We start from the raw sequence: 22,095 nt of genomic DNA, 5'->3' as shown, positions 1-22,095 counted from the left end.
ATCGAGCAGCATCGACCGACTCTCTTCCTGCTGCCTCGCGCTGGAATTCAGCAAACGGAACTTTTGGCTCGCGTGGAGTTTGGAGAGCCTCCCCCCCCTCCCTCCCTCCACCACCACCACCACCACCACCCCCCAGGTATGGACAGTCAGCGAGCCGCTGCAGGGAGCGACCGGCCGCTGTTCTCTCACTAGTGTCGGGAGTAAAAGTGGAGACGCGCCGTCTGGGACTTTTTACTGGATGTTTGATGAAGCGCGTGGCGGCTCGGCTCAGCTGTGGGACCCCGTGGATTTACCTGGTTCACACACGGAGAGGTACGCGTGATTCCCGGTCGACGACGAGAAGGATTTACGCTTCTAAAGTTGCTGGAAAAACATGGAGACTGTAAGTCGGCAGAGCTTCCAGCCTCATCCGGGACTGCAACAAACTCTGAAGCAGTTTCACCTCAGCTCTATGAGCTCTCTGGGCGGACCGGCGGCTTTCTCTGCCCGGTGGCAACATGAGCTCCTCTTCAAGAAGGACGGCAAGGAGCCCGAACCGGTTCTGCAGCATCTGCCGCCGCCGGTGATGCCGGGCCCGCTCTTCATCCCGTCGGACCGCTCCACGGAGAGGTGCGAGACGGTGCTGGAGGGCGAGACCATCTCGTGCTTTGTGGTCGGCGGGGAGAAGCGCCTGTGCCTGCCGCAGATCCTCAACACGGTGCTGCGGGACTTCACCCTGCAGCAGATCAACTCGGTGTGCGACGAGCTGCACATCTACTGCTCCCGCTGCACGGCGGACCAGCTGGAGATCCTCAAAGTCATGGGGATCCTGCCCTTCTCGGCGCCGTCCTGCGGCCTCATCACCAAGACGGACGCGGAGCGGCTCTGCAACGCCCTGATCTACGGAGGCGCCTACCCGCCGCGCTGCAAGAAGGACCTGAGCGGAGGCTCGCTGGAGCTGGAGCTCACCGAGAGGAGCTTCAAAGTCTACCACGAGTGCTTCGGCAAGTGCAAGGGCTTGTTTGTGCCGGAGCTGTACACCAGCCCCAACGCAGCGTGCATCCAGTGCATGGACTGCAGACTCATGTACCCGACCCACAAGTTCGTGGTGCACAGTCACAAGGCGCAGGAGAACAGGACTTGCCACTGGGGCTTCGACTCGGCCAACTGGAGGGCGTACATCCTCCTGGGCCAGGATTACACGGGGAAAGAGGAGAAGGCCCGTCTGGAGCAGCTCCTGGACGAGATCAAGGAGAAGTTTGACTTCGCCAACAAGTACAAGAGGAAAGCATCGTCCAGGGTGAGTGGGCTTCCTTCATGTTCACTGTCTTCTCAGCACCCAGGTGGTGGACACACATGGGACTGTGCAGCAAAGTTTCACTGCACACAACCTCAAACTGTCCCAGCTGGAGGGTCTGCTGGGGGCACCGGCTCTGTGGTTGTGATCCGCAGCCTGAGAACTGGTCCTGGTGGTCCCTGTTGTTTCCTGGGAGCGGGGGTCACAAAATGTAGAACCGCCCCAGTAAAAGCGTGTATGAAAAAGGTTTCTAAAATGCCAAAACTTATCATATGGATGCTGGTTGTGTCGGTGACCCCCTCCTGTAAGGGAACCACTCAGTATTTGGTCATCATTGACATATTGTTACTAATTGGGCCTCACCCAGCAGTGACAACAAAACGCCTCTGGTGGCAATAAAGCCATTATTTGCCTGTGAAACACCTCTCAGGCTGCTCTTTATTGGCCTCAACTGTAAATACAAACTCATTTAGCCAGAAATGGTTCAATAGGCATCAGTAAACAGCAGGAAGGAGGGGTGGGGGGGGGGCATTAAACACAGATTCACATGTAAGTGAGGAAATAATTCCTCATGTATTAAGAGTGAACAGGACCTCCTTCCTCCCAGTCTGTCATGTATACTCTCTCTCTTAAGTGGTCAGTCCACATTTCTGGTTGTTCTTTCAGTGTCTGTATTCCCACAAAGGGATGTGATTGGCCAACAGTGGTCATTATGGTTATTATGACACTAGTTGCCAGTTTCATGTGTGTGTGTGTGTGTGTGAAGCCTTGTGTGTCACATTAGATGTGTGCTGTGATGCTCCTCTGGCTGTCATGTCGAGCTTCCTGTAGGTTTAATCAGTGCTTCTATCAGCGCTGACAGCTTTTCATTTTTATCTCCGGTTGTATCCACATCCTTTAATTCCCTTAAATGGAGATCGTTCTGACACTGATGTTCAGAACATACACGCAGGTGTCGGCACTGTTTCGGACCAGCTGAGGTGGTGGAGACACAGTCTGGCTGTAGACGCTGCCCCTGCTCTGCTTTAACTAACTGTAAAGTTGTATTGGGGGCTTATAATCTGTGTGATGGTGCACAGACAGGAGTTTGGAGAGAGTGTAGTTGGGTGGTAGATTGATAAAAGAACCCCCCCCCCCCCCCTCCCCATCCCCCCCAGAAAAAAAGGCTAGTGCAGCCATTTGCATGAACTGTTACACATGAATGGAGTTGATGAAGCAGGGTTTAGAAGTATTGTGGTGGAAACATAATATGATCCCAACAAAGGGGAGCATTCAGGCAAACATCAGACCCCTTCCCCCCCCCAGCATCCACCTACCCCAGGCCTGCCACCACCTCTGACATACACACTCGCTCACCTACTTTTTGCTCCGGTCTGATTGAAACCTGAGTGGACTTCTGGGGGCAGCAGACTTGTTGATGAGACACAGAAAGCAACTGCAGTGTTTACAAGCAGCTTCCCTCCAGTCCTCCACCGAGGCTTCTCTCACAGGAATCTGCCAAAGAAAGAGAAATCAGGGACGCCCTTGAAGGCCTGAAGAGTGCCAAAGTCCTGCCATGCATGGTGAATACCCACTCTTGGCACACACTTTCATTCAGACTTGAGTGGGCACACCTCAAGGACCCCCACTTTAAGGGGCCTCTTCTATTTTTATAAGTGCCGACGGGGCACCCGAGTGTTAAGCCCAAGGCTCATTTGAGTCTCTACCCCACTTTTTAATTCGACTCCTTTTTTCCTCAAGTACCCTGTTTCAAGAAACACTAATGAGGGAATTCATGCTGGGTAGGAGTTCAGGAATATTGCTAAACTTGTGGCAACAGAGCTCCCCTTTGTCAGCACATTTCAGCACAGCCGAGGAACTTTGAAAATGTTCTTGGAGGATGCGAGGCAAAGTGTTAGACTGCGTCGTGCCGCCTTCTACCTTTCAGCACACAGGAAAATGCCATCATCGGCGTGCTGTCGGCAGAGGAACCAGGCGGCTCTGTGAATATTAATGAGGCCGTTACAAAAGTGTTAGCAGCAAACCCACATGCAGACAGACACAGGAAGTGATATTACTGCTCTTCTGTCCTTGCAGACGCTCTTTTGAGAGCTTCCCTCTGAAGCATACACATGCACAGAGCAGACTCGCAGACCCTTTGATTAAAAACAGTTTTTCACTTCTTGCGGCATGTCTAGCTTCGTGGAAGATGTGTGAATTTGCAGCGTGTTCTTATCTTAGAGGATGTGGACCTCAGCGCTGATTGTAAACAGCAGTGAGCAAATGCAGTGAACTATTGAATTGTTTAAATTAGTTTAGGCTCTGGGTGTGGAACACTCCTCTCAGCTGCCCTTGGCCGCGACTCTTTTGGTTTCTGGCTGGTACACTTGTGGGTGGCACACATAATCAGTGGCTTTCCGCATCAGGATGTTTAGATAAGGATTGCGGCTGCAGATTTAGTACGTTGCTAACTTTATAATTCGCCTTCAAGATGATGTGATTTCTGCACAGTCCGTGTTTTTAAGGTCTATGAGGAAGAGAATTGGGGGGCAGAAGCTCAAGTTTTATGTTCAAAATCTGAAAGGTTACATCAGACTTTTTTTTGTGTCACCTCCCCAAATAGAGAGGATCCTGTTCAGTGTCGGTGTGTGTTTGGAAAAGCTCCTTCAGTTTTGGAAATAGATGCATTTTCGGTTGTTAAAGTCATGGAATTAGGCACCGCATTTCTATTGCAGATGAATGCTCATTTGAGGCAGACAGGCAGTCAGTCTGTGCTTACATTCCAGAGCTGCCACTCCTTCAGAGAGGTGAACACGTTTTTCACGGTATTAAAGCTCGCTTACCGGGCTTGAATGAAACGTCCTTACAGTCTTACAGTCAACCATGACTCTGCTACTCGCTGCTGAAAGTCCAGATTCCCTCCTCATCCAATGATTAGTGGTGAGAAGTGATTTGTTTAGAGTCAGACGAAAGAATTCCGCAAGAACAATAAAGCGGGGTAGAGGCCATTTTGTGTTTATGCTCCACATATGTTATGTTACTGCGCTGACAGCCAGCACATTCCTGCAAGCTGCTTCCATGCCTTTTCCTGTGGCTTACTGTAGAAGAAGCTAAACCGAAAGTGCCCCAGTCTTCTAACATGGAACTCTTAAAGCCTGAAAATGTGAAAAAAAAAAGGAGTCGCAGCTTTTAATCGTAGGTGGGTTTGGTTCCAAAGCAGTCGAATGTTTAGCTGACATTCTAACGTGCACGAGCTAAAACTTCCCCTTTTACTTCCACAGCCACCCCCACCCCTGAGAAGCCCCCACTGCTGCTCAGAATATCTGGCCTCCAGCTGAACGGGCTGCTTGTTTCAGGAGGGAGATGGGGCTGTGGTGGTGGTGGTGGGGGCTCAGAGGAAGTGAACTCCCTGAGGGGATATAGGCCCATGTCCTGTTTCATATGCAAGGCGCAGTGCTGGCTAAGCCTGCTGACAGCCAGCCATGTCCACGCGGTGGACAGGACAACAGCTGGTGGCTGTGCATCACAATGGCTGCTCAGGGAATATTTCCATTCTCTTTCTACGGCTGTTTGGCAAAACGTGACCGTGGCAGAGCCTTGTTTTGTCCTTACTGCGTGGATGTGAAGATACGTGTTTTCAAGAGATTCAATGCAGCTTTTTCTGTTTTGATGGTTTTCTATTTGCCTGTTCTGTTGTAGAATTTAGAAATTATCCTCAGAGCTTTTAAAAACAAGGAAACCACCAATTCAATTAGACCTATATAATGAGCCCTGCTGCCCGGCCAGGCTGCCAGTCTGTTTCTAATGGAGGCCAGTCAGTCCGTGCTGTCGGCTATGGCTGAGGGTCGCAGAGATCAATGCCACATTGACATTCAAGTGTCTTTAAGTTGACTTTGATTGAAAACTCCATCACGTCTGGAGCTCACTTAAACTGGAGTGACGGACCAACACACTTCACTGGCTAGTTGACTCGGAAATGAACGATAAGTGACGTGTTATCCTGCCAAAAATCGAGCTATTGATGGGAGACTTCACGAAGAAAAACAGCCTTTTAATGAGTTGGACTGTACCATTCTTAGCCTGGTATGCAAATTAAAGTCAATTAAAAAGACGGTGTTTAATTAGTAGTTAAGCTTGTGTGCTAAAACTTTTGCTAATTACTTTCCACATATGCTGCTGCTTTTCCAAAGCTCTTTCATTTTCCTTCCCTAATGCAGGAAATCAACTGCACAAATCACTTGGCTCTTTTTTCCGTTTTTCTGGAGAAAACACTCAGCGAAGAGAAGAGCGGCTGCGCTCGAAGGCTCCTCAGCAGAAACTTTGAGGAACAATTGTGTTGTGAGATGAAAAGTCCGTGCGGTTTTGATGCGCCTTTAAACGTCTGTCTCAGCCTGTGTTTCCACCTCAGCCGGAGACAGGAAGGCACTTTGACACACATGAGAAGGAGGGAGAGAGAGTGGCAGAGCATCACAGGTTATACAGCTTGTTGTGTTGTCTGGAAAATCTTTCAGAAGGCTGCCATTGAATGAGCAGTGGAAAATGAATTAAGTGCAGTGATTCTTTTCATACGGCATGTCTCCCTGCCAGAAGCTGTTTATTTCAAGGATTTTACACTTCTGTGAACAAAATTGGATTTTCCCATTTGCTGCCTTATTGGGCACAAGGGATGAAAGCATCTAGAAAACTGTGAGTGGTGGTGGTTGTTGTAGGATTCTGACTTGACTATCACTTGACAGGCCAAGCCATGGTCACGTTGGGTGTATTTCTCAGCCTTCAAAATGCCCAATGATGGCTTCTTTTTGAAATCATGAAAACATTTTGATGACTTTCTTTAGGCCCCCATTGTTGGGGCTTGGTATTGTACCTAAATAGTAAATGGCCTTTCTAGAAATTGACCACTCAAAGCACTTTTTCATCACATCCTCATTCACCCATTCACACATCATTCATTCAGGAGGAATCTAAGTTGGAGGAGATACATTCACACACTGAAACCACTTCAGGAGCAAGTTGGGGTTCAGTGTCTTGCCCAAGGACACTTCAACATGCGGACTCATAGGATCTGGGGATTGATTAGCAGCCTTCTGATTGATGGACGACCCGCTCTATCTCCGCCACAACCGCCCCCCCCAATACTATTTTCTTACTGACCAAAATGTGCTCATCACATTGGGTATAGAAAGTTGTCAACTACCAGAAACGGGCATTGAATGACTAGTCATCTTGTTTGCCTATTCTTGTTTGTAATTTATTATTTTTTCTTGTCTGTCATTCTTTGGTATCCTCACTGAATCAGAATTTTAGACAAACTTCTAGATTAGCTGCTTGTGCTTGGACAAGATTTGACATTATTTCTAACTCTGACTTTGTCATAGAAAATCATTGTACCTCTTAAAGTAAGGAATTGAGAATATTAGTGGTATCGGATCACAGGCACATCAGGAATTGTAAACAATATCCAGTCCTACCCAGAATTTGATCCCCTAATTCTATTTTCAAGGTTCAACTTTGGGCAGTAATTAAAAAAAACTACTGATAACTTTAAGTAATGTTTAGTTTTAGTTGAAGTGGCATCGCAGACCTGTCTCAGGTGATCTTATACGCCCACCGAGCACAAAAACGTCAACATCACAGCTACATTTAACAAATAGCTCAGGTCTTATCTAGGAAGAGAGAATGGTGGTGAAGAGCAAGAAAAGGAGGAGTGGAAGCATTCATTGGCAGCCATTGTCTGCCCTCCACCCCCATCCCCCTCTCCCCCGGGCCCACTGGCTTCTCCATCCATCAGCACAGTCTTCATGTGACAAATGGATGGAGCGGCCGGTCGAGTGCTCCATGAAGAAGTGGTCAGTTGTAGCCGGTCTTTGTGCGCAGGAGGAGGCGAGGGGAAGGAAGACAAGGCTCTCTGGGGCAACGGGGTAACCTCCCACCCACCCGCCATCCATTCAGAGAAGGAGGAGGGAAGAAAAGGGCTCCTAAGAAGTAGTACACGATGGTGTAGGCAACCATGCATGCAAGCTGTCTGTGTTGCATGCAAAGCTCAGAGCAAATGTGTTTGAGAAGCCAAGAGCATGCGTGGAAATAAAGTATTTCCTCCCACTCTGTGAAATCCCTGTCAGAATATTCATAGCCCTCCGATAAAGCACGACGCCAACAAGCACACTCGGCTTGCAGTGGCTATTCTTAAGTCTTGGAAGGACCTTGAGCGTGTCTCATTGAGATTATTGTAACAGCGGCACGGAGGGAAGAACCCGCTGACCTCCGCCAGGCGTTGCATGGAAGAGAAGGGCTTCCTCAGTCTGATGTGTGACCTGACCATTAGCTTATGAACAACACGGTGACAGTTTTTTGTGGGCATTTAATATTGATGGTAGGTTACCGTAGGCGGTGAGGTCCGGTGTGTTTATTTAATGAGAGGGTCTCTGAAATATTCATCAACTCACATGGCCTGTAAGCCCAGCTTTTGTCTTAACTACACATCCCCAAGCGCCCTCCACCAACCTTTTGCCTCCTTTAATCCGCCCTGCAGCGTCTTTACCGGGGATGCATCAGTGATGCTCAGATGAAGCCAGCATCACGCATATTTGAATTTTTCTGTTCGCCAAGCTACAGAAAGCTTCAAGCTACACACAGACTTTAACCAACTGGCAGGTGAAAAGATATCTTTTAAAAATAGAAATGTTTCAACTGCAAGGGTGGCCTTTTACTCCACCATCTACACAATGCAAAAACAGGATTTAAAATGCAATGGGTTAATCCTCAGTGAGCGTTTAACCAAGACACAGAGGCGTCCTGTCACTTGGAAGCCCCTACTGTTATCAGTCTGGGAGTTTACAGTGTGGGTCTGGATGGGGTTGGCTTCTCCACCATTTGTGTATGGATTGCATGCATGATAACATTCCGAGTCGTATCTGAGAACGGTTACGCTGTCCGTTTGTTTTGGCGTGGAGGCGTGTGTTGCATAGCATAGCTAAAGTGAGATCCCACTTTTTTTTTTTTTCTCCACTTCCATATGAAGTGTTGGGAAAGATGTGACTGTAGTGCCGCTTGAGGGACGTCTCATCTGATATCCCTGAAGGACATGCTTCGCTTAAGAAAGTACTGCCATTGTTTTGTTCTGTTTTTCTCAACCTTTTAGTACTTTTAACCCCCCCCCCCCCCCAAAAAAAAGCTATTGATTCCTCAAGCTCTGGCTGGTGTGGTTGTTAACTGGTAAGGAGGTCCAGATGTGATCATTAAAAGCAGCCTACATGTGAATGTTTGGTGATGAACAGCTGGATAAACTGCACCGTTGATTTTAAGATGTGGGCTTCAAACGGGGAAATACTGCCAGAGCAGCTTTCATTGCAAGATGGAATGGTGGGATGGGGGGGCTTACTTTGTGCTGTGTCAGCCTAGGAGAGCGCCCTTTGTTTGTGACAGCAGTTTTGGGCCCTAGAGTTGCCCCACCCCCCACCCATTTCCCCCCCTGTGTATCCATATGTAGGAGTGCAGCCAGCACCACATGACCTTTCCCTCCCCAAATAAAGAGGTGACCCACCTCACCCCTCGCCTCCCTTGAAGCACAGTTGGCCAATCACGTGCCGCTGAGCTCCCATGGGGCAGATGGCTGTCTGACGAAGGTAGCTAGACTCTCTGTCACACACACACACACACACACACACACACACACACTAATATCCAAGAAAAATTACCATCCACCAGCACCGGGATGTGATGTGATGTCATGAAATGAATGTCTGTGTGAAGAAAGGTGCTCTCAGATTTTGAGTTTACCTCCTAAGCATGTGTGTGACACTCGGGGACCGCTGGAACAGCAAAGCATCCTTTGCCTCATTGGCTGTGTGATAGTGCATGAGGCTGCTGGAGTGTATGACTCGCAGCCGTCTGTGTGTGTGCGTGTGTGTGTGTGCTTGATGTGTGCCTGGATCAACTGTAGGAGGAGATTAGCATGAGCTCGCTGCCTACTCATTTCCATCCCCATCTGCCTGTCTCCCACAGTGATGTCCCCCCTCCCCTCCCCTCCCCTCCCATCCCCTACACACACACAGACACAAACTGCACACATATAAGCACAGACATCCACTCAGCACACAGATCCCTCCCCTGCAATGCCTCCTTAGTCTTATAATGAACACAGAGGCAGACAGAGTCGCATGCAAGTACACACACACGTGCGCACACTCACACATGCACAGACTAGTCAGCTGCACTGGCAGTGTGTGACACCACATCCACCAGGCTTGGCCTAGAACATCCTCCCATCACGCCATGTCAGGAGCCAGTGGTCCCTCTCAGACTGTTGTGGACTATTTTTTTTCAAAAGGGTGTCTCCATTATCGTCTCAAAGGTTGGGAAGGACAGGCGGAGGCAGATACAGGGAGATTTTCAAGCTAATAATAAACTGCAGTAATCTTTTTTTCTGATTGAACTGGCACGATTCCTCAGAGAAGGTGTCTGCCAAGTCAACTCAGCACCTCTGCAACATCTCAAGTCAAGGGTATGGCATGGTGATAGTAGTGAGGGGTGTGGAATGTTTAAGAGGCACAGCAGCAAAGCATTTTTATACAAATTGAACACAGTGGCTTAAAAAATCAATTCAGAATGACACCTTTGATGAAGCTTTTTTACTTGCATAGCCTGTACTTTATTATCCTGTAAATCCTGTTGGAATTCTGCTCTGGGAACCCATGACGCAGTAAACACCAAAAAATAGGTTCATGATCATTTTATTCTAAAGATAAAGGATTAACCTTAGCTAGTACAGTGTTTCTACCACCTGTCATATCTCTACTGTCATGATACAAGGCGAGAATCAAGTAAAATCAGTACCAGAACTGACTAAGTTTACACTGTATACCTGGCTTGACTTCTGTTGTGTGCACCACAATGCTTTGAGGTTGCAGGTTTGCTCCTCTGTGTGTATCCATCACCATCAAAGTTCTTTGAGCACCAAATGCCGTTGATGGAGCTTTCATCTTTCTCTTCCAGGCACTACTGTGTGTGAGAAGGAGCATTAAAGTCTCCACTGCCGTGTTTGAAGCAATGATGTGTCAGCTCTCAGAACAAGCGGTCAGACACTGAGAGGGTCTGAGAGGGCGCATGGTGTCATTTCTGTATTTTCTGTGGGGGCAGACTTTGTCCTTTGTTGTGATTTTTGTTTTTTTACATTGACTTTTAGAGGGTCCAGGGGGGCTTGGCCTCAGCCATGTGGAAGGGCAGCTCCTAGGATCTCTGCGAGGTATTGTTGTGAAAGTATTGGGTGGGGGTGGGGTGGCCTCTGTCCTCTGGCTAGCCATTGTCACCTCTTTTGTGGTGGGTATCAGCTGTGGATTCAATCTGTGATTGTGGGACAGATAGAGGTGATAACCCCCTCCCTCCCCCCACTATGGGATGATCAGTGGTCCCAAAGCGCCTGAGTCATGGACCAGCGGTCAATGTTTGCCTCCTCCTCCTCCATCCTCTGTCCTCCCTCTTGTGTCTGTTTGCTCATCTTTCCTGGAAGCGTCATGGCTGCTGCTGTCCAGCACCAACAGACTAAAAGCTGAGACAGCCATGGAGCACATTGCCTGCTTTTTATTAACATTTATTACCAATCTCTGATTAAGAATACATTCATACACAGAAAAGTTGCTGCTGTAAAACGATTAAAATAACACCGTGACTGATCTCCAACTCTATTTAAGGAAAACACCTCCTCATGAACTTACTGACCACTGCAGTACTGCACTTGCAATTTAAGTTGGAACAATAAAATGGCGTGCAACACCATCCACCAGCTGTCTGGCAGCTAACAAGGTAACTGGGTGGAGTATAATGGTAGAAGAGTGTTTGAACATTATGAACATGCCTCCAAAATATTCAGTTTCAACACTGAGTACATAAAACAGAAAAGCACCAGACGCTGCACTCCCGGCATTCTGTGTACAGCTTTACTTTGGGAATGGAATAAATAAATCAACCTTTCATTCAGGTCATTTCTCAGAAAAGGTGTATCTTCCTGGCAATATACTCTACAAACATCTTTACCTTTGTTTCGACTGCTCTGACTCATAGTTACAGCCAGCCGCTCTAAGTTATGCTATGGCAGAATGGGTTAATCTTAAACTGGATTAATCAGAGGGTGGACTGACCTGCCCTGTTGATCCAACAAAGCAACTTTGTCCTGAACTTTGACTGACCATTATAACCTTTCTCTGTTTATCACAGGCCTTTTATAAGAAGTGCTTTGAGGCCAGGTGCGCTGCAACTCAAAGAGGATTTTGGGTTAGTGGAGTCAGTGTAACATGTGGGAAGTTTGGAGGGTGAGATCAGTGGGTTTGAAGTGAAACCAGTCAATGAAGAGCAGCTTCAGGCTGGTTCCATTCAGTGAGTGGAGACTGTAGAGCAGCATTAAACCTGGGTGGGGGGAAACAGTTTAGGCTGGCAGAGCAGAACGAAACGTTTTTCTCCATGAACTCTGGTCCTTTGAACATTTCATTTAAGATATTTAAACATTTAAAACATCTATTTCATAGCTACGTCTCATTAGGGAGGCATCGCTGCTTTGCTATTGCACATGAAGCCTGTGCCTAGTGCGACAATATCACAGCATCAAGTTCCTTTGACATTGTTATTCCTATTATCACACTCCAAATCAGATCCACAACATAAACCACCCTGATGGAGAGCAGAGACACGTTTTAATGAGCAGGTATGTGGTGAACAGAGATTCTGAAGATTTAAAACTCACTCATCATTCGTGCCGATTACCAGGACTCAGACATGTTTCAATACAAATCTCCCAGATGTTACACATTATTTAACATCTTTTTCTTCTGATAGTAATTTGAAATTACTTTAATATCGCTGTACTTTCTGGGAGTCAGTAGAGCAGGTGGTCCTATGCAGCCCAGACCAGCTCCTACTGTGGTCTCAGTGATAGTATCTCAGTGTGTTGGATGCATTTACACCAGTAACCACACATGGGTCTGCACCTCAGCTATAGCCTGTTAGGAAGTCAAGGTGGAAGGTGTTTGTGAGCGTGCACGTGTGTGTGTGTGTGTGTGTGTGTTTGTGCACAAAGCAGGGCCTCTTGGTTGAGGCAGTGAAGGGGAAGGGCTCGGAAGGCTCAGTTTACTCCTCAGGAATGAAGTGTTGGAAACAAAGGCTTATAATGTGGTTAACATCCTTCCTCCAGACTGGCCAGGCCATTCCTCCCCTTCAAGTCACCAATCTCCTGAATTAATCCATCCCAGCCGCACTCTGGCAAATGAAGCGGCCATGCAGATGCTAAATAAAACAATATGCTGAAAGGAGATCCCTCCTCCTGGCACAGACGCCTGCTTCTCAGGTTCAGGAAGCCTCCACCGGGCCCAGACTCACTCCTCTGTTTCAACCAACCCCCCCCTCCTCAAGTCAACCCTTTGAGTTCACATCCCACGCCCTTCCCCCATCAGCCACGCCATTCATCTCTTATCGTAAAGCACACATGTACATGCGTAGACACCGAAGAGGTCCAAACAGTACGCATGGCTTCTGCACATGGCTTTGCGGGCATCCTCTTTCTATGCACACACACACACAAACACACTCATTCCACTCCGGCAGAGCAGACAATAGACCTCTTGAAGCCCCCGGCTTATAATTAATGTAATTGTAGATCTCTAAGACAAGGTAATGTGTGGAGTGTGTAACAGCCTCTGACCCACAGTGAGCACAAAGACGTCATTCTCAGCGTCTTCTTTCAAAGAAGCACTGCCAAGGCCATCCTGAGCTGTAGGACATGTGTTTATATAGAGCCCACTGCCATTTATATACGTCTGCTGTCAGTCTAGGGGGGTGTGGGTGTGTGCGCGTGTGGGGAAGGGGAGGGGAGGAGAGGGGGGAGTGAGTCGGACAAGCTGACTTATCCCATGTGACCTCTAGCCTTCTTGCTGGGCTCATCTGTCTGCCCTGTTTAATTATCTTCTCACACACACACATATGCATACACACACACACACACACACGCACACACACATGCACACACGCAGAGGTCAGGGATGCAGCTGAACCTTGCCACCCCCCTCCCCAGTTCCCTCTCTTCAGGCTGCTGGTTGTCTGCATGGCTCTGCAGAGGATTAGGTCAGATGTGTGTGTGTGTGTGTGTGTGTGTGTGTGTGTGTGTGTGTGTGTCAGCACTTGTGGTTTGCATAGCAGTCACACTTTTCTCACCAGCGTTGTCGCTACAGCGATGCACGTCTCCCACAAAGGATTACCTTCTAGGGCTGAGGCTGCGTCCAGCCCCCGTCCTACAGGGCACAGACCATCAGATTTCTCTATTTCTGTCTGTTTTAGTGTGATTACAACCCAGATGTCTGTTTTACTGAGAGGCTCTGGTTACATTGCTTGAAATGGTTTTCCAGATTTTTTTTTCTTTGACCAAGTGTGAAACCTTATTGATTTGCTGATATGATAAGAAAAAACCCTCAATGCACCAATTTAACCTGGAGCCAACGTTGTAGTGTCATTAGAAGAGACATATATTTAGCACATTTCCAGGTTTCCAGGAATCTATTCACATGCTGAAGTGTTCCCAGTGCTCTTCTCATCCTGCCACACTGCATATGGCTCTGTTCAGCCTCTTTGTCAATGCTCCGTTGTAGCTCCTGCCTCTTTAAGCCCCCCCCTCAGCATCAGCTCTGCCATCTCTGAAGGAGAAAGAAGTTAGCTTAGCAACATGCTAACGCCAAGTTCAGCTGATTGACCTGCAGAATAAACGGACAACACTTCAGCTTCAGTGCGACGGTCCTCAGACAGCCGGCACCGATCCATCCTGGAGCTCGGACCGCTACTGGCCCTGGTTCAGAAAGCAGGACAATAATGTTACACTCACACAACAGTAACTGTGAAATGAAGTAAATCCCCTGGTATTCACCTCCTTAGATCGGGGGGGGTGGGGGGTGTGATGTCACAAGAGGAGCCAAATGGACCGTGTTCACACAATTTTACTGAAAGATGCAGAAAGTGAGAGAGGATGGTCTTTACTCAGAGTCTGAGCGTCTCAGGTAATACTATATATATATATTTTCCCAAGTTTGGGCACGATTGATGATTTTATTCAGGATTTAATGTGTGCAAGTGTGGTGGAAACACATGACATTCTCCTGAAGATAAGCCTTTGTGCACATTATAATAACACAGCCTCCACAGTCATAAACAGAAAATCTGAATAATGGAATTAGTGTGATGTGCCGCCCAGCACCAGTGCAGTGAATCTCCCACAGCTAATGAGAGGTGATTGGCAAACTGGGACACGTTTGTGTCGATCCTAATCAATAGAATATCTGCCTCATCCTTGGCCCTGGCAGCACGGCCACATGTTCATTTCTCTCTCCAGAAGGGGGTACGTTTGTCACAGATGAAATCAAATGTGAGCAAGAAGGTTAGATCCAATCACAAGTGGTCAGCCCAGATGTGTTTGGTGTCAGGCTGAGGTGTGTACTGGGGTCCCTGTTCTCTAGATTTGACTCTATCTGAGTTTATGGTGGTGCAAGACAGCAGGTCTGACATAAAGGAGTGCTGAGGGCTTTCTCTTCATTCCCGCAGAGCAGAGTCAGTGTTTGTTCTGAGAGGAAGCCGAGATGGGAGGCAGTGTTTAGTCTGGGCCCGAGGACAGAGCCAGAGGTGTTACCACTCTGTCTTTTTGCTCTTTTTCTCTCTCTCTTGACCTTTCATGTTTTCTTGAACTGAGCGGTTACCGCCCCTGTGTCAGGCCCCCTCCTCCTCCCCGTCAGACCCCCACCTCTCACTGCTTTCACAGTCAGTGGCAGAGCCATCCAGCTCAGGAAGCGCCGTGAAACATCAGATTCCACTTCCTGCAGCAATCAATACAGCTCAGGTCCAGCAGACACACACAGCTGAGAATGCACAGGCACACATGCTTTTCCCTCACACACACACACCTGGTGTGATTTCACACTCTGTGTGTGGAAGAAGGGCGTTTATTCCAAACAAATTCCAACAAAAGGATCCAGATCTGAGCTTTAAATTGAAGGAGAAAGGTCAGCTACCTTCTTAAAGCACTTACTCTGTGTAACCATCAGGGTTGTCCAAAAAGCTATGCTGCATCTTAATAAGCAGTCTCATATAGCAGCACCTCTGAGCTGGTGGGTCGGGGTCCTTGACAGCCCTCCATGGGTCTATCGGGGGTTCTAGGCTGCCTCAGTGGGTTTGGGGTCTTTGTGGTGAAAAGGGAGTTACAGTCAATGAACCTTTGTTCATTTTGAGACACTGGAGTCTAAAGTGATGCATCAGATGAGTCCAGCCACAGTAGATGAAGGAGAATAACACACCGTGGTCAGTGTGGCAAGGGCTGCAGGCAGGGGGCATGAAGCAATGAAGTGCCAGCAGGGAGGGGGGAGGGAGAGAGACATGGTTAGACAGGTCATCAGGTGATTGTGACGGAGTGTTAGTGAACCCACAGAATAGAAACGTAGGCTCATCAAATTTCACTAGAACTGAGCTGAAACGATGCCAATGAGAGGATTTCAGAAGTAGCATCGTCGGGGTGATTGTCGCCCCGGTGAGCTCCTCTCCGCTGACAGTTTGATTCATAAATCATCCAGTAAAGTCCCTCCGTTTGTGAATTTCTCCTCTGTGGTTGATTTTGACATTGAAATGAAGCAGCAGGGGAACAGACAGATGGATGAAGTGATGGAGGGGTGGATGGATGCCTCGGCCGTTCCCCCTCCTCCTCTGGAGCAGTAATGAAATGATAGATCCCTGATGTGGATGGGAGCAGAAGTGAAGGGATGACCTCACAGCCACCTAATCGCCGCGGAGGGACAAGCCAGCAGCTAATGTGTCCATTAGCCTTCCCTCCTCCAGAGGAGAAACCAACCTGGCTGAGAGACAGAGAGAGAGGGGGGGAGGTGGCGGCTGGGCAAGTCAGCCAGTGATTTCGAGGGAGTGTTAGTGAACAGGGAGGGGTACACGGTGACAGACTACCTGCTCACAACGACACACACTAACTGTACAGACGCAGGACAAAGTTTTTACCACAATGAAACATAAAGTCCCAGATTCAGTTTCACTCTGGGATCAAACCAAAATGCAACGTCCACTTGGAGAAAGGCTGCAGCACCGTGGAAGCAGCTGGATATGTCCGAGCATGTGACAGGCTGAGAGCAGCAGCACAGCAACACGGGACAGTCGGAGGTCGAGGGCTCACAGCTGCCTGCTCTCTGCTTCACTTTTACATTTAACATTTCATGTTTATCTATTGTTCAGTTGGTAACACGTTTACCACGATTTAGTTGTACTTTATATGTATTTATTCATTTTATTTTTATTAACTGTATTTTCTTGACAGTTCATGACGTTCATGCCTATAAAGCACAATGAGGAGAGTCGATGAGACAGAGAGAGAGATGAGATGAGATGATGGACAGGAAACAACACACATCCTCTATTTAATCGCCAACCATTTGTATAATCTTCAACTAGTTCACTGTGACTATTGAATAGTATTTTTGCTGGGAATGCACATCCCTAATTTTCAGTTCATGATTGGATGATGTGTGTGTGTGAAAATAAATCCAAGTCTACATTAGGAAGAAACTGAAACAAAATTCCTTGTCAGGATGGAAAAGCCTCGTCACACCTTTTAGAAGTCAAACACTAAACAGAAATCGTGAATCAAACCCATGTGGCCTCCATGTGTGGGTCTGACTCTTGCCTCTGTGAGGGACCGTCTCTGTGATTGTGTAATGTTTTCTGCTGGGGGAGCCAGTTGTTCCTTGCCTGCCCTACAGTTCACCGCTGGCAGTCAGAGAGGTTGTTGATACCAGAGTTTGCTCCACTGGAAGCCCCCTCCCCATCATCATGTGACCCGTGTGGGGTGACTGTCAGCGTACAACAGCCAGAAGCCCAGCGATGGGCCTTTTGTGCAAAATGAAAACACAGCACATGTGCACGGCTGAACAAGCGAACCCATGCATTGTCACATGTTCACCTGCTGCACTGCAATCCCTCCTACTTCCCTTTTTCTTAGTACAGCTCGGGCAAGCGATGTGTCGTCTGTCGGCCACAACAACCCTGCAGACAGTCAGTCTGAGCTCCTACCGCAGAGGAGTGGCAGGCAGCAACTAAGACTTCTGGTTTCGACACCACACCGGCTTCCTGTGGCGCCTCCGCCCTGCTGTCGGAAGCATCTTCAGCACTCCTGACACAACAGTCCTGAATTTCTACAACATGTTGTCTCATAGTGTCTGTCCTGATCCTGTAACATGCACATGTCTTATCTGCAATACTTGTTCTCTTGTGTGGAGAAAATAGTTATTACCCAAATGTAATTTTGTGAGTATAGTGATGTCTTAGCTGTCAGGAAAGAAAAACAAACTGCAGAAATAAGTTGTAACAAAATCAAATTATTGAAAGATACTGAGTATGAGAAAACGCTGGCTCAAGGAAGCCTCTGTCTACAGTATTAGCCCTCCAATACCAAACTCCAGACCCTCCTCCCACACTTCCAGCCCTCGCTCACCACTGGAAACCATATGATTTGGCTCCGGAGTGAAGCTTCTCACTCTCTTTTTCTACCTATGTCTCTCTCTTAATCGCTCAGTCTGTCCCAGAGTTCAACAGTGGAACAAAATGTCCGGCTCTGGAGTGGAAAGCACCAGTATGAGGCTGCCCAGCACCCTGTGCTCACCAAAGGGCCTCTTTGTGCACTGGCCTCAAAAAGATGTACCCTGAGCAGCAAAAAAACACATCCAACAACAAAACCAACAGCCGTGTCCCGGCCAGGGGGGCCTGCCTGCAGCGGTGCAGGCGGGGTCCAAGAGGATGAGCTGCCAGAATCGGAGGTTACAAATAAAACCCTGAGTGAATGAGCTGGAGAGAAACAGAGGAAGGAAGTTTTCCATTTGAGCTGAAAAGCCCCCACGTGGTCGACTTCCCTTCATTGCTCTTCCTCCTGTACTAAGCCACGACGGTTGTGTAAATGCTCATGTTCATCTTTGCAAACATTTTACAGTCAGTGGCTGCTGTATTGCTGACCAGAGCCCTGTATGAATGGGCCAATACTTATCACCCATGTGGTGATAAACTGGGACAGTGTTTGGAAAGAAACAACAAGCTCATGACTATCTCACCGCCATAAACAGACGCAATCTACAAGGTGCTGCGTCTCCGTTAACCCTACTTTGACTGGGCTCTGTTTGCTCTGTGTGTGTGTGTGTTTCTATACAGTAGTGCTAATGTACTTTGAGCCTTGTCTGTGATAGTAGAAACGCAGTCGGCCGCAGCAGGAGTGTTGTTTTCTGCCCTTGATAATGAGGCCAAACACTGCGGCGACCTGAGTGTTCCACCCTGAACTCTCAGCTTTACAGCGTCAGAGATACGCCACGCACACGCAGACACACACACACACAATAAAAATGGTTGACTGCTGGCTGTGTGCTGGGCGCGTTGCACAAAGTCCCATTCAGAGTTTTAATTAGGCTAACCTGAAGTTTGGCAACCGGCAGTTCATTACAGAAATAGCACTGGGTTCTAGAGAGGCTGGCTTAAAATGTAATGCATGGTGTGTGTGTGTGTGTGTGTGTGTGTGTGTGTGTGGGCAGGGGGGGGGTTGATGGTACAGTGCACAGCCGGCAGCAGCAGCAGCGACAGCAACATGCAGCAGCTACCATGGAAATTTCTATTTCAGTCTATTAGTTTGATGGGGGGCCGCAGACAGTCAGACACCTCAGTGGTGGAGAGAGAGGGAGGGGAAAGTGATGATGGATTTACTTTAGTGTGTGTCTCAAGGTGCCAGACAGTGTCTCTCTCTCTCTCTCTCGCTCTCGCTCTCTCTCTCCCTCTCTCTCTCAAAGTGGGCTAAGCAAGAGCTGGAGCATTAAGGCAAGGCAGCCTTGTGTGAATAGAAAAAAAACTACTCCTCTTCCTTTCATGCTTGGAGAGAGCTGCAGCAAGAGAGAGAGGAATCAGACTAGTGTGTGTGTGTGTGTGTGTGTGTGTGTGTAATGCACCGCCTCCACACAGCACAGCACAGCACTCTGACCCTACATTATCCCAAATGCTGCTGCTGTGATTGGAGCGGTAATGTGGTTGCTAAGCAAATGTAGTTTTCTTGGACTAAATCGGAATGGGCAAGACTGCTTCCTGGCTGGCTGGTGGGCCGGGCTTGGCTGCTGCTTCTGTGTGCTACCATGACTTACACACACACACACACACACGGCAGAGTTGCTTCACTGCAGCATCAGATGAACCTCTGAAAGTAGCTTTTATTGGTGGTCTGTCTGTCGTGTGTCTGGTGAGCTCGACGCCTTCATTTAAAATGATCGTAATGTATAATAATATGTAATAATAATAATGTAATGAGCTCTTAGAATTAGTCAGTCTGTTACTTTTTCTCCAACTTTTCCAAAAAGCTTTGTCATGTTTTTCGTAGTGAGAGAAATTCCACCCAGACTTAGTTGACCTTTTCAACAATTTGTCATGTTAGCAGCTCAGGCGGGAGGATGATGACTAATAATGAGTTAAACAATCAGAGATTAGTGGGGGCCACAACAAAGGCTTCAGATGATTCAACCAGAGCCACTGCTGTGTGTATTTAGGCTACTAGTCATATAACTGCAGTTGGAACAGGAACGCTGCTAGTTACTGAGAAAAGAGAACTTCAGTTAAAGTGTGGCTGTATCATTTTTGAAAGAAGAAAGTGACGCTTTCTTTTTTCTGACAAATGAGAAGTTGGCACAGGTCCCAGCCTCAGCTCAGCACTCTGTGGGGTTTTGCTGCGACAGTGTCACCCGGTCTGGTATGACCAGTAGTTTATGGTGACTAATGTTAGCACATCCAAGACAGATAATGAGTATCAGTACTTTAGTAGCAGACTTGGTTGATATTTTATAATTAAACGTTTGCATAGACTAGATTCAATGTGTTGATTCTTCATTCTGAAATAACCAGCTTGTTCAGTGGAACCAGCAAATGTGTGGCCTCAATCATCAGTTTGAGTATGTGTCACTCGTTCAAGCAACACTACTTGCAGGGTTATCTTACTACAGTTGAATATATTTCCTGACCACACTCGGTACATCGGACAGAAAGCAAATGACACATCTCAACTACTACCAACCAAAGAATGAAAGCAGTTTGTGGAGATTTTGTAAAGATGCGAGCCGCTTACAGCAGCGTTATATGACGACGCACACAGTAGACTGTTTTCATCGGAGCCGAGAGTGTCACGTTGATAAGTAAAGTCCACGCCACTCTCGGCTCTCTGGTTGCCGATCAGCCCGCCAGCCGCCGGCTTGTGTTTCCAGTAAGGCGAGACAGCAGCTCAGGGTCAACTGTCCGTCAAAGAGCGAGATGGAGGTGCAATGTGGGGAGGGCCTGGGGGGTCAATTCCTGAAGGCAGCTTTAATTAAAGCCGTAGCCAGATTGGTTAGTGGTCAGCTCGACACATTCTTGTCAGGAGAGCTCGGAGCGATGGGGCCGGCACCTCTCCGAGGCCAGAGGTGGTAATGTGGAGGGCTGAGGGTGCACGCTGGGATCACTTTCAGTCATGTTTGCGTTAGTAGTTGTGTCTATATATGTTTACAGGTTTGTGCGTAAGAGACGGCTGTTTTCTACTTTAAGCTTCACACTCACAGTGTCACATTTCCTCACCTTACGTCCAGGCTGCTGAGTCCTGAGTGTGTCTTCTTTTAACATGGGGACCCAGCTTTGGGTGGGGGACCAAGCTTTGGGTGGGGGACCCAGCGCAGACGGACTAAACAGCCCAAAGCACTCTGGGAGAATTTGTCATTTCAATACAAATGAAGTCTCTTCCATTTCATCTGCATCTTTAACAGACATCTCAGAAGAAAATGTGTGCAGGTGGATTGGCTTCTTCATTGTAACTTAGTGAAGTAGATCCAAAAGGGCACATCAGAGACAGAGCATCATATAAAAGGTGGATTACGCCATTTTTAGAGCTATACTTCAGTATTGCTGAAAAGTTGCAGCTCCACAATCAGAAGATAAATCAGTGAATCACTTCTTAAGAGGGAAACTGCTGAACTAGCTTTTTGAAAAGTGATATTAAAACAATGCCTTAGTTTGTGTAATATAAACACATTTGAACCCTTTTTCTCTTTAAACCAAATGTGCCAAACTGCTCAATGCATCAGCGTAAAATGAAGAACTAAGACAGACACTTTTTACTATTGTAATCTATCTAATCTAATCTTAAATGACTCTGAGTATGACGGCAAACAAGGTTTTACCAAAATGTAGGCCGGTTACTTTAAATGATTCTTTCTAGCATTTGTAATAATGTAGTACAACCCTGCAGAATTGTTCTCTGCTGCTGTATGGAGCCCTTTTTGTAGCGAGTGTGGGAGGGAGGCCTCATGTGGGCCTGACCTGATTCCAGCCAAGCATCGCGTGCCTGACCAGAGCATCTCTCTGTTCTCTTTCTCTTTCCCGTCCACCCATCCATCCATCCCTCTCTCTCTCTCGCTCGCTCGCTCTGCCCCTGCCTCATCCATTCTTCTCTTGCTCTCTTTTTTTTCTCTCCTTTTTCCCCACATTACAGTATGCCTCACCGCCCATGCTGAACAGTTCACTTGAACACACTCTTTCATGCACAGACACAGACACACACACACACACACACACACACAGGCTCCCTGCATGCTTACCTCAGAACTGCACTGAGCGATTTCACAGCAGCTTTACGGCAGACTAAAGAGAGTGGCCCTCTCTGCCTCCGTGCTGCTCAGTGGGACGGGAACAAAAATTTACATATCTGGGTTAAAGTTTAGGGTGAAATGGGAAATTATCTTTTTCCCTTTTTGAGATCAAACCACAGAAGTATTGCAACTGCT

General features: G+C 47.7%; 1 protein-coding gene across 1 annotated transcript in view; it reads left to right on the top strand.

The window, feature by feature from the left end:
* The first annotated feature begins 288 nt into the window (after positions 1–288).
* Positions 289–22,095, top strand: part of LOC139209446 (ski oncogene-like) — a 67,154-nt gene continuing 45,347 nt past the window's right edge. Inside the window, exon 1 of the mRNA XM_070839162.1 lies at positions 289–1,279. Coding sequence (XP_070695263.1) covers positions 374–1,279 — 906 coding nt within the window. The 5' untranslated portion in view covers positions 289–373. The remainder of the gene's footprint in view (positions 1,280–22,095) is intronic.

The sequence above is a fragment of the Pempheris klunzingeri genome, chromosome 11 (genome assembly GCF_042242105.1).
Source record: "Pempheris klunzingeri isolate RE-2024b chromosome 11, fPemKlu1.hap1, whole genome shotgun sequence".
Lineage (NCBI taxonomy): Eukaryota > Metazoa > Chordata > Actinopteri > Acropomatiformes > Pempheridae > Pempheris > Pempheris klunzingeri.
This window is presented reverse-complemented; position numbering and strand designations above follow the sequence as displayed.